The sequence below is a fragment of the Ovis canadensis genome, chromosome 1 (genome assembly GCF_042477335.2).
Source record: "Ovis canadensis isolate MfBH-ARS-UI-01 breed Bighorn chromosome 1, ARS-UI_OviCan_v2, whole genome shotgun sequence".
NCBI lineage: Eukaryota > Metazoa > Chordata > Mammalia > Artiodactyla > Bovidae > Ovis > Ovis canadensis.
This window is the reverse complement of record NC_091245.1, coordinates 126,003,551-126,017,051: the sequence shown is the minus strand read 5'-3', so window position 1 is coordinate 126,017,051 and position 13,501 is coordinate 126,003,551. Positions and strand designations below refer to the sequence as shown.

General features: G+C 42.9%; 1 protein-coding gene across 1 annotated transcript; it reads right to left on the bottom strand.

Annotated features, from left to right (window-relative positions):
• Nucleotides 1-1,400: 1,400 nt before the first annotated feature.
• MIS18A (MIS18 kinetochore protein A) lies at nucleotides 1,401-12,276 on the bottom strand. Its single transcript, XM_069577945.1, has 5 exons — nucleotides 11,875-12,276; nucleotides 8,475-8,541; nucleotides 5,243-5,365; nucleotides 2,512-2,608; nucleotides 1,401-1,948 (listed from the first exon to the last, which is right to left on the bottom strand). The coding sequence occupies exons 1-5, from the start codon at nucleotides 12,203-12,205 to the stop codon at nucleotides 1,868-1,870; spliced, it is 699 nt and encodes a 232-aa protein (XP_069434046.1). The 5' UTR covers nucleotides 12,206-12,276; the 3' UTR covers nucleotides 1,401-1,867.
• Between the last annotated feature and the right edge of the window lie 1,225 nt (nucleotides 12,277-13,501).

Genomic DNA, 13,501 nt, shown 5'->3' with positions numbered 1-13,501 from the left:
ACACGGAGACACGGCTGTTTCCTGGGATTTGCTTTCAGATGCTTCAACAAAGACTGTGTGATAACTGTGTGTGAGCTCTCCACCCACATGGTTTAAGCTAACTTCGTCTGAAGGACCCTCACTGGAAATAAAACTCCAAACACACAGAGTGTACAGGGAAATGCTAACCAAAGGCCCAAACTGCCACAAAGGCACTTGGGCTGTTTATTTCCTGAACCACAAGAGAGGCTTGGTTAGCACTGCTGGATATTAGAAATCACTTTGCATTGGAGAAATGAGTCGTTTTCAAGGTGTATGGATTGGCTAGAAATTGTAGCCCAGGATGAACAGGGTAAAAGGAATTAAGGAGCCAAACTGGAATGGCCCTGAAAGTGAGTGGAGAACAGTCACCCGTGCCGACTAGAAAGTCAGCTGAATCTCTCGGTTAAAATAACTCTTCTATCTGTTCTAAATGAACTTTCACACAAGCGCCACCGAAACACCTACAATGACAGACCCTGGGGACCGCATCAAGCTTACTGAGGCAGGATGACTATTGCCAGCAGGTGTTGAGAAGAGACCTGGACAGCTCACTAACTTCAGACGATTAGAGACTGCGGACAATCTCTCAAAAAGAACTTAGCAATTGTGAATGATCAACGATCAAGTCAATCTGACTTAGGACCTTTTGCCATGACAACTTGAGGTATTCTCAGAAACAACTGGGGAGGTTCTGAGCAGAAATTGAGTTAAGTTACTCAAACACGCTGAATACTAATGTTAGGTGGCCTCATTTATACTCAAAAACAGAGTAGGAGCTGGGGGAATTTGGGGTTACCTTTAGAGTCCTGACCAGGACCCCTTACCCTGCCATGCCCAGTAAATGTGTGGTATTTAATGACAGCAGGATTTCTGAGCTCATTTAAACAACTGTTTCATAAAAATCAATTGTAAAGCACTTTGCTTTCATCTTTATTTTCCCCCTCATTATAAAAATAATAAGCGCTTACTAGAAGTCTTACATTATGAAAACTGAAAGTTCTCCCAGAATCCCACCCTTGGGAATGATTACTGCTCTCCTTGGTGACTATGCTGCCAGATTACGGGGCATACGGTAGTTAACAAGGGCTTCCCTGACGGCTCAGCAGGTAAAGCATCCCCCTGCAATGCAGCAGACAGGTTTGATTCCTGGAGAAGGAAACGGCACCCTGCTCCAGCAATCTTGCCTGTAAAACCCCATGGACAGAGCAGCCTGGAGGGCTACCGTCCACAGGGCTGCAAAGTCCGACACGACTGAGCGGCTAAGCAAGCACACAGGAGTAAATAAACAGGACCAGACGGAATCCAACCACCAACAGAATACAAGCTAATCTACTCTTGTGCAAGGTTTCAGAGTATTGACAAATAATTCAACTGACCAGTTTCTCCAGAAAGCTGTATTCATTAGTTTTCAAAGAAGATTCAACCACACAGTAGATGGAAACACCTCTAAGATTTTCCAAGCACTCAATATTAAACAATGCCCAAACTATTAAAAGTGAAAAATAGTTAAAAAATAGGAAATAAAAAATAACGAATCGATACAGAGGAGAAAACCATTCAAAAAATTATAGCAGTTTGTTATCAAAACAACAACTCTTAAATTCCAGCAATTATCATGACTTTAAAACTGGAGTTTAGGAAACAATCACCTCTTTACCATCAAACACAGCCAGAAAAGTTCTCCAGTTCTTCTCACGTGACCAGCCGGTCAGTACAAGAGGATACAATGTACATGACTGTTTCCAACTCTTTCAGTTCTAAGTGAAGTATATTATAACAAGAATTGCTACATATGAAAGAACTCTCCATCAGCAGAGGCCTGCAGAATGTGGGCCTTGGAACCAATTCAGCTTTTACAACTGGTAAAGGACAGTTTTGATTCGACTTCCCAAAGCTTTGTTTGCAAGGCTTTCAAAACATCTTCCATCTATCAAATGGAAAAAAATAGAAAAAAATACATATGATTAAAATCATACATGGTTAAATATGATTTAAATGTTGGTCATTAATATAATTGCTGCTATGTTATACATTATATATATCTGTGTTTATTTAATGGAATTCTATTTAAATAAGACATAAGCCTATTAATAGTAGCTCTCAACCTCTGATCCATAGCTTTTACATTTATTCACCACTATCTTGCCTGTGACAGGATGTTAACATTCAAAAACAAGGCTGTTTTCACCATGAAAATTAAATCAAATACTGATTTAAAGATATATTTCTATTTTAATAGTTTTAGAATACATACTGCTTTGATTTAGCATGGAACGTCTTTATAATTTTTTCCATAAAGTTTTGGCTTAATTTGTAGTTTGGTTCCCAGTAAATCAACTTTACTAACAACTGAAATAAAATAAGCACTCTCTCACCATGAATGCTAAGATCAAAAGAGAAGACACAATTAAGAATTATTCATGGAGCAGCACTTGGTCATTGACTGGAAGTTGTTTATACAAAGATACAAAAAGTGCAGAACAAAATTACCTCCTTTAGAGATTTTTCTATTTCAACTCTACTTTCAAGATTAAAAAGCTCTTTGTCTTCTGACACAATTTGCTTTTCAGATGACCCTAAAACATAACTGAAGTACAGTACAATACAAAGTTAAAATATGAGACGGGAGTAAATATAAAGTTTATATTGATAACATTAAAACTCAAAGTATATTGAAGTATATATTAGTACCGAGTAAACACATAAAACAATTACTTTTGTTAATAGAAACCTACATAGGAAGCTGAACTACATGAAATCATGTTATTCTCCATAACAGCTTTGTCCAAGAGCTCTACATATTTCTCAATGCTATATTTCATTATTGGGAATAAAACTGGCTCTTTAGTAAGCGGGGTGGTACAACAGTAACATTTTGAAGTTTTAAAAGATCCTGAAGAAGCCACTGTTTTATGTAACTTTTCAAGAACATGTGCATTTTCAAGTTTTTGTGTATTTTCAAGTTTTGACTTTTAGTATGTAATCTGTAGCATCAATTGTTGATTACCTAGATTTCGGCAACTTCAACAGTTATTTTATAACTCATGTTTTGCTCTGCTCTCTGAGGTGATGACATGCTGCTGCTGCTGCAAAGTCGCTTCAGTCATGTCTGACTCTGTGAGACCCCATAGACGGCAGCCCACCACGCTCCCCCGTCCCTGGGATTCTCCAGGCAAGAACACTGGAGTGGGTTGCCATTTCCTTCTCCAATGCATGAAACTGAAAATGAAAGTGAAGTCGTGTCCGACTCTTAGCGACCCCATGGACTGCAGCCCACCAGGCTCCTCCATCCATGGGATTTTCCAGGCAAGAGTCCTGGAGTGGGGTGCCATCACCTTCTCCAGATGACATGCTACAATTTGAAAATATAACTGGCCTAGCAATGGAAGAAAACAAGCCCAGCTCTGGCAACCAAATAAATCTCAACAGTGGAGAAGGTGCTGTTATTTCTCAAGAAAAAAACAAAACATAAAAACCTTCATTCGTTTGTATTTCTTTAGAAGTCTTTCACCACGTGTAACAACTTCAGTACGTCACTTCTGTTAAATATAAACAGTCTTCTGTTGGAAACCCAAGATTAATTGATTAAATTTCTAAAAAATGTCATCAAAGGAAAAATTACAGAAGGCAGTTAATATCTTATTTAGAAAAGAAAAATGAGATGGGGAAAATTAAATGGCACTGATTAATTTATAATGCTGTAAATAAACATTACGGACAGCATCCATTTCTAAAACACACCTGGTTCCCTGTCATTTAAATTCTGCCCTATGAGGTAACTTTTCCTTAAATTCAACTATTGGGGAAAGAACAGCTTCGATACTAGGATCCTCTGTGCAGAAATACAGACATGGATCGTTTTTAAAGTTCTGTGCCAACCATACTTGTTTAAGATTTTATGTCGTTCATACTTGTCCTCTCCCCCACATAATTTCCACAAGTCTTGGTAAAATTCCCATGGAGATTAAGGGAGCAGTTGTTTGGGCATGAGTCTTCTATTTACATATTAAAACCAAATCAGATCTGATCTCTCCCCAGGTGGGCCTGCATGCTTTACATCAATGAGCAGTACTTGCTACATTATTCTCTTGTGTTAAAGGCTGTAAAAAGTTTGCAGATTTCACAATTTTGATCCAAACTTGTCTAGTTTCAAAGATGGTGGTAAAACTGTAGTAATCAAAAAATAATTAAATGAAAAATTATAATAAAAAGAACACTATTCTAAATTTTTTTAAAGAGAAAATCTAAGAAATTCAACAAAGTGACAACATACTTCAAGTAATGAAAGTGTAGGCACTTTTGTCCTTCTTTCTTGATATTTAAGGTTTCCTAGGCATCTCTAAGAAAACCTAACTGGTGGCTCAGCGGTAAGAACCCACCCACCAATGCAGGAGATACGGGTTCGATCCCTGGGTCAGGAAGATCCCCTGGAGAAGGAAATGGCAACCCACTCCAGTATTCTTGCTTGGAGAATCTCATGGACAAAAGAGCCTGGAAGGCTACAGTTTATGAGGTAATAAAGAGTTGGACACGACTGAGCTACTAAACAACAATCTCTAAAGTCTTGAGAGTTACATCATTTCCAGGATAAGTGAAAAGACATTGGGGTCAATTAATTTTGTTTCCAATTTTAAAAGGTTAATGAACTAAAGGGTCAGTAAGATATATGTCATCAGACCCTAATTCACGTTCTCTCCAAACACCTTTTAGAAGTCTTGAAAAATGAAGGTACTTCCTTGCATCTCTCAAAACAGCAGGCAGTTATTTACAGTCCTCTAGGAAATAGCTGGACTTTGCATTTCTACTTTTCCAGAACAAAGGGACTTCTTTCCCAACCATTTCTGAAATTCCTATTTTTTCAAGTTATTATACTAGACTAAAAACTAGAGGAAAAAATAAAATGGACAAAATATATTGATACACATAATTGCTTTAAAAAAATCCTACTAAACTAAATTTAATTAAGAAAAACAGCAAATTTTTACTCTACAAAATGTTCTCACAGGGCTTTCTTTTACAATTTAGCATAACAGACTTTTCCAATAGCAAATAAATCAGGTCCAAACAACAACAAAAATCACTTGCTTTAGGGTCAGAAATTATTATTTAAAAACATATTTTAACCAAACAATGTTTAGTCTCCAAATTTTCATACCAATTTGTCTGCAAACAACTTTCTGAGAATTCAGCGATGAGCTATTCATGTATGCCTCAAACATACCTTTCAATGGCTTCAACACTAAGGCAGAACATGTCCCTCTTGTAGTCTAGATCCTTGGGTGTGCACCTGTACAGGTAGCCGAGGCTGAGCGAACAACCTGTGCAGTACAAAGTCTGCAGGATGCTGCAACAAGAAACGTCGCCCTTTAGTGACTGGTTACCACAAACACCCCATTGTTGAGATCTGTAAACACCTAAACGTTTAAGTTGCTGAAGTATGTTACCCTGACCCTACTAGGTCCTATGTATAAAAAGGAAAAAAAAAAAGATAGTAAGATGCTTACATTTGAAAGCACCTCCAGGTCACACTGCCTTCAGTATCCAGTGACAGACAGCATGCACACAAGTGACAAAGCAGAGAGTATGCTGGATTTCCTTGGTGGTACAATGGATAAGAATCCACCTGCCAATGCAGGGGACAAGGGTTCGATCCCTAGCCCAGGAAGATTCCACATGCCGTGGAGCAACTAAGCCTGTGCTAAAGCCCGAGCTCCTAGGGCCCATGCTCCACAACAAGCCACCGCAATGAGAAGCTCGAACACCGCCAGCTAGAGAGCAGTCCCAGCTCGCCAGAACTAGAGAAAGCCCATGCACAGCAATGAAGACGGAGCACAGACAAAAATAAATAAAAATTCAGAAAAACAAAAAAGAAGATGAGAATATACTAAGAAGATGCTGCTTTTCTAGAATGTAAACGCCTCAATCTGGTATTAAAAATTAACTAAAATTCTGAAATAAGGCAAAAAGATCGTACATGTTCTTTAAATGTCACATTGTCCACCGAGGATCATTAATGCCCTGGGGCAGGGATAGGCAGATTTTTTTCTGTGATGAGTCAGAGAACAAGTATTTCAGGCTTGCAGGCTACGTGGCGTCTACTGCAACTACTTGTCTCTACCACTGTGGCACGGTAGCCACCACAGATAACACATGACTGAATGACCTGCGCTCCAATAAAAACATGTTTATAAAAACAGGCGCTTGGCCCATGAGCTATAGTTTGGCATAAAGGATGGGGTTCAGGTGATACAAGCGAGCAGAACTCACAACACTGACTCAGAGCAAGAGTCAATTCCCTTTTCAGTTCTCTAGAAATCTTGATTATGAAGAACAGAAGAGTCTCAGCCTGGTGCTAGAGGTCTTTAATGTGTATGTCACAGCTGCAAATCTTTTAACTGTAAGAGGACAGACCTCGGGCTCAGAACCAGCCAGCCGGGGGTATCTCAGCTAGAATTTAATAACATTTGTTTCCACCGTAATTATTGTCACAGTTACTTTCGACATGCGCAGACTTGTGGCTCAGACGGTAAAGCATCTGTCTGCAATGCCAGAGACCCGGGTTCAATCTCTGGTTTGGGAAGATCAGCTGGAGAAGGAAATGGCAGCCCACTCCAGTATTCTTGCCTGGAAAATCCCACGGATGGTGGAGCCTGGTAGGCTACCGTCCATGGGGTTGCAAAGAGTCAGACACAACTGAGCGACTTCACTCACTCACTCACTCAACAGCAATTGATACTTTCACGGCAGTCATACAGATTCCTTTTAAAATAAACAAATAAAAACTCAGGGTCAATGTAATGAAAAATATCAAGTGCGCGACAGCAAAGCTGTAAGCTGACATCAGAATGACTGGAACTGGGAAGTAGAGGACACTCTGCAGGAAGCAAAGGGACAGCAAAGCACCATCATTAGCTCCTGCTAACGGCCTATGTCCTTGGTGAGGCTGTAAACCTCCCCAGGCCTCATTTTCTTCATCAATAAAGGGAGAAATGATCCAAGGCTGGGTTTTCCAAATTGCTACTACCAGCGTGCCAGCAGTACAATTTCTGCTACATTCGCACGCCACCTGTCCTATTATGACTTTAAATTCTCCTTAAAGAGAGTAATTTTTTAAATGAAACTATACTTTATTTGAGTAGGACACTCTAACATTACTAGAAATGAAAAACCAATGTTTTAAAATTGAAAAAAAAAAAAAAAATAGCGGCTGAGACTCTGGGCTCCCCAGTGCAGGGGGCCCAGGTTTGACCCTTGGGGATGAGGGAACTAGATCCCACGTGCCACAACTAAGAGTTTGCACACTAAAGAGTCCACAACCAAAGAGCAAAGATCCCAAGAGCCACCAAGAAGACCCTGTGGGGCCAAATAGATAAATATTAAAATAAATAAAAAATAATAAAATTTTAATATGATTATTCATTTCTGTTGAATTGCTTGTGTACCACTTATTCACATGCATCAGTAAGACAACTTTTGGGCAACAATTCTTCAAAGCAGAGCTTCCCATTTAGTGTGCTGAGGATGCTGCTTGCAGTAGACGGTGGCAGGTAGAGCAGGACAGTGATCCCTTCAACACCTGGAGAGATAAAACAGGGCCTGGGACAGCTGGAGCCCCTGTGCCACCGGGCGTGCAGCCTTGTCTTTACCGCAGTGGGCCACATGTCTGTATGTGCCGCATCAGCATTATCTATGGGAGCTACGGCATGAAAAGTCGGGAGCATTTATCTAAAGCATTCTTTGGCTCAGAGATTCCACGATAAAGATACTTTCTTTTCCTGTTTTTATTTTCAATTTTCAATTTTGGTCCAAGCCAAACACCCAAAATGGAAGTGTTGGAACAGGCCTTGAGAAGTTTAGAAACTCTTCCATCTTAAATCTACAGGCGCCCACTGTCACTCAGGAAACCACCTGCCAATGCAGCAGATGTAAGAGACGTGGGCTCGATCCCTGGGTCAGCAAGATCCCCTGGAGGAGAACACAGTAACCCACAGCAGTATCCTTGCCTGGAGGATCCCATGGACAGAGGAGCCTGGCGGGCTACAGCCCACAGGCTTGCAAAGAGTCAGACACGAGTGAAGTAACTAAGTATGCACAATGACTGATTTGATATCACCATGAAAAAGGGCTTCCCTAGTGGCTCAGACTGTGAAGAATCCACCTGAAATGCAGGAGACCTGGGTTTGATTCCTGGCTTGGGAAGCTCCTCTGGAGGAGGGCATGGCAACCCACTCCAGTCCTGTTGCCTGGAGAACCCCCACGGAATCCTCCTCCAGAGGAGCCTGGAGGGCTACAGTCCTTGGGGTTGCAAAGAGCCAGACACAACTGAGCAACTAAGCACACACACACACCATGAAAAAAGTTTTATCCCAAATTTTACTGCTGATGATCTTTTCAAATATTTTTATTAAAAAAAATGAAAACATACATACTCATATAGATATAGCTTTACTCACCAACAATTATCATGTTTACGTTTGGATAGCATCTGTTCCTCATTCACAGAAACATTACAGGTAACACCTGGAAAGACGTAACAACAAAGTATTAATGTGGTTTGATATAAGACACATGCAGGTATTTAGAGAACTTCTAATTCAACTTTAATTTTAGAACTCAGAAAGCCAGAAAAAAAACAAAGGCCCAAAAGTCACACACACACAGTGGTTTAAAACTAAGGGTACAGGGTCTCCTGGAAAAACATAGCAGAATAAGAGTTATTTCCTTCCCTTCCCAGAAAACACTGAAATTAACAAAATGAATAAAATTAGGAAGAAAAAATTCAATTGATGGTAAAATTTAGAACAATCAGGGAAGAAAAAATTCAACTGACGATGAAACTTGGAACAATCAGAACCTCACATCACAGACTATTAAGTATACCCGCCAAACACAGTGAAACAGGGATTACCGCAGAGTGAGTGAGTGAGGTTGCTCAGTCGTGTCCGACTCTTTCCGACCCCATGGATGGCAGCCTACCAGGCTCCGCCATCCATGGGATGTTCCAGGCAAGAGTACTGGAGTGGGCTGCCATTTCCTTCTCCAGCAGGCCACAAGTCTGGGCATACATTTCCAAGTCTCAAATACAGAGCTCATTTCCCTATAAGCAGCAGAGAGAAGGCAATGGCAACCTACTCAGTACTCTTGCCTGGAAAATCCCAAGGGCGGAAGAGCCTGGGAGGCTGCAGTCCATGGGGCAGCGAAGAGTCAGACACCGACTGAGTGACTTCACTTTCCCTTTTCACTTTCATACATTGGAAAAGGAAATGGCAACCCACTCCAGTGTTCTTGCCTGGAGAATCCCAGGGACGGCGGAGGCTGGTGGGCTGCCGTCTATGGGGTCTCACAGAGTCAGACATGACTGAAGCGACTTAGCAGCAGCAGCAGCAGAGAGGGTCCACAGGAACCCAGCCCCAAATCTTTTAGACCACAACTTGAACAGGGGTCACAGCTGAACCCTAGAAGCAACAGGAAACATTCCCAGAGCATCCAAATTCAGGACATACCAAAGGTGGAGGGACATGAAGAAAGGACATCAGAACAGACTCTTGAGTTCACCTCCTCTACAGTCTACCTTAACTCAGTAAACCCCACTGCCACCCGCCCACCGCTCAGATCAGAAATCAGTGTCACCCTACACTCATCATCTCCTTACCCTGCTCCCCTTCAGACACTCCTCTGAGAAGTCCTGTCCGTTCTACCTCATGACCCTCAGTCCAGCCCCACACCACCACCACCTCCCCTCCCTGAGCAGCTGTGCTGGCCCCGGACTGACCTCCCCACTCCCATGCTTATTCTTCTCTTCAGTGCATCCTCCAAAGAAAAACCTAAGTCCTATCACTCTCCAGCTTAAATGCCGCATTCACTAAAATAGACTCTCGTTTTCATTTTTAGAATGAAGATTAAGATTCTCAATTATAACAGCCTACAAAGGCCCTCGGACTGTGGCAAAATCTCAACCCAGATATATACATGTGGTTCTAAAGCAGCGACCCTGGGAAAAAACCTAGACCTCTATCAACAGGGGCAGACTGGGAGGATGAACAGCATCTCCATTAAGGATGTCACTTAAGTGGCACTTCCTATTTCTTCTTAGCACAGGACACACACTAACTCGCTTAGTCCTCCTAATTACCGCATGTAAGTATTATCCTCAAGTCTACAGAGAAAACTGAAGCAGAGAGAGGCTATGTAGCTTGCCCCAGGACACAGCTAGTAAGTGGAAGACCAGGATTCAAACCCACGCAGTTGAGGGCCATCACCTACACAGGTGAGGTACGAGAGGCAGGGGTACAAGAGGCAGCTGCCAAAACTGTGAATTATGCCCAACTCAGTGACTTCACTTTCATGCATGGAGAAGGAAATGGCAACCCACTCCAGTGTTCCTGCCTGGAGAATCCCAGGGATGGCGGAGCCTGGTGGCCTGCCGTCTATGGGGTCGCACAGAGTTGGACACGACTGAAGTGACTTAGCAGCAGCATCATGCCTATATGCACCAACATGGAAAAATACTCAGAATATAGATGTAGAATAAAAAGGTAAGGATGCTTAACAGTATAAACATTATCCCAAGGGTGTTTTTGAAAATTTATATGTTTAGGGAATTCCAAAAAAATGTATGTTTAAACATGCTCATATATGCATGGAGAGTAACTGGATGTATGAATGAGAATAAAGCATGTTGAACTCTGGGGCCTTGAGTGTGTCAGGATCGGGGATAAGATTTGGGGACAAGTCCTTTTTACTTTTACACCCTTCTGCATTGTTTGATTTTAATAGATGTGAAAGATTAATCTCATTGAATTACTATGGGAAATGTATGTTCTTAGGCTTATGTTTAACAACTGAAAAGGATTCAGCAATTATTGTTAAGTGCATCCTTAAGGAAAACAGACTTCAAAAAGTTTCAGGTAACAGGTGGACACTGCTCTCCTTCTTTCTTCCTAATACATCCCAGGAAGGAAAACTTTCCACAAATGTCAATAAATTGGTGGTGAATTTCTGCCATTAAAAATATTTACAGAATTCAAATATAGCAGAAATTTAATCTTGAAAACCACAAGTTCAAAAAGAACAGTCATTTTTACATTAACTCAGAAAACCAATCAGTGGTAACTCGGAAAACTTAGTGATAACTCAGTGAACCACTTCCCTAAATAAGTGCTATGAAAAGAGCAAAACAAAGAAACTGGGGAAACATACAGGTAACTGGTAGAATCAGTATTAAAAGCTACAACTCTGACCTTCACCCTTTTACCACATCCTCCTTCCTCTCCAATTTTGTGAGGGTTGTTAGTGCTTTTATTGCAAGCCTCCTTCAATTTTTATAACAGCATTATGATTCGTCAACTCTGAAGTTGTTAACATTTCAGACTAAAGGCGTCCGCTGATACAACTATTAGGATCTGAAAAATCAATCCTGACGTCCCCTGCAGGAAGCAGGCCGCTGAAAAGCTTAATTTCCTAAATAAACAATTAACAATATTACCGATTAACAGAGCCCACTAATTTCTATGAGGAATAACACAGAGTAGCTACACCTTAAATGCTTACAACCTGGTTGGTTGACTTTTTTTTCCCCCTAAGTCATGCCCACGACGTTGTTGATTCATCCATTGCTCTTCTGGGATGGGGGACCCCAGAAAAGGACTTCCACGAGTAAGCCCAAGATGCAGGGATGACTCTCCTCCTGCCCGTTTTCTGGAACAGCTCAGCCTCTCAAGATTTTTCTGCTTTTAAAGATCCTGAGTTGCTCCAAAACACCCCCGCCTCTTCCGGGGCCGCCCAGGTGCCGCACACCAGGAAGAAGGCAACCCTTAGTCCTAAGTCCCACCACCCGACCCAGCCCGAACTGACAGCGCAGCAAGATGCAGTTGGTGTCTTCCTGGTTCGCCACCCAGCTCAGCGAGTCTCCCAGCGGTCGCCGGCAGCGCGAGCACAGAAACACCAGCGGCCTGTGCCCCTCCGCAGGCTCCGCAGCCTCCTCGCGCCGCGTCCTTTCAGAGCAGGCCACCGAGGCGTCTCCGCTCACGGAGCTCCACATGTTCGCCCACTCCTGCAGCAGCTGGTGGCGGCTCGAGTCTTCCGAGAGCCGCCTGCCTAACAGAGAGGAGTCTTCCCTCTCGCCCCTGTGGCCAAACGTACAGCTTGTAGAGGAACATCCTTCCGGGGACCAAGAGCCCTCCATTTGCTACAAATCGCCCGCGCCGCGGAGCATCACGGGACGGAAAAAAAACCGCCCCTGGGCGTGCGCGGGGCGGGGCGAGGCGGTGGAGGACCAAAAGGGCGGGGCCTGAGGGAGGCGGGGTCGGAGGGCAGCCTGATAGCGCGCATGCTCGAAGTGGAGGCAGGGACTAGCTGCGGTGTCCAGGCACCTGGGTCGGGGAAGCACCCCAGTGCGTGTTTCGTTTGTGGATTGCTATTGCTCTAGTAATACCGTGGAGAGGACCCCAGATCACTCAGACTAGCACTGCAAGGACAGGCTGGAGAGGCGGTGTGGGCAGCAGCGGTGATGCTAAAAAGCATGGAAGTGCCTCTGCTGTCTGGATCTGGGAGCCAGTGGCCCCATGCATCAAGCAAACCTCCCTTGTGGGTGGTTAGCCTTCCTCAGCTGCCCCGAAGCCGGCCTCTGACCTTAAAGCACCACAGATTAGGGCGGGAAAGCCTGGTGGGGAATGGACCTACATTATGGACAACCTTGCAGCATGTCTGGGAAGAAAGTTACCCCCAAGGCCCTGGTCTGCTCTTAGAACTCTTTGGGTGTGCCCTAAGTCACTGCCCACTTTGCATGGTCAGATAAACTATTTTTCAAAAAAAAATGACTTCCAATTTTATTGCCTCTGGGCACTAGCAGTAAGGCAAAAGCTTTGGAGTCAAAAGCCTTGAACTGACCTACCCTTCCTGGAGGTATAATTGCGTAGGAAACTTGAAGGTTATACTTGCCTTCCCTGAATCGAATTCTTTGTGGATTAAGTGAGTTGGGTTGTTATGGGAATCATGATATAATATGCATGAAAATATGTTAGCAGACTGTGCCCATGTTCATTAGCCTCCAAGTAGAAGAAAATGCTTTGAATATTTTAGGTTTTTATTTCACCCATAGAATGAATTGCCTTCCCTCCGCTGCTTCTTTTGTGGAGGCAGGCTTGACTTCCCAGGACTACTATTTTCAAGCTCAGTATCTCTGGTACAAGTAAGTGGGTACTAACCTTGGAGTTCAAAGGATAATCTCTTTGATTCAGACTTTAAGTTCCTGTTCAGTTCAGTTCAATCACTCAGTCGTGTCCGACTCTTTGAGACCCCATGGACTGCAGCATGCCAGGCTTCCATGTCCATCATGAACTCCCAGAGTTTACTCAGACTCATGTCCATTGAGTTGATGATGCCATCCAACCATCTCATCCTCTGTTGTCACCTTCTCCTCCTGCCTGCAATCTTTCCCAGCATCAGGGTCTTTTTCCAGTGAATCAGTTCTTCCCATCAG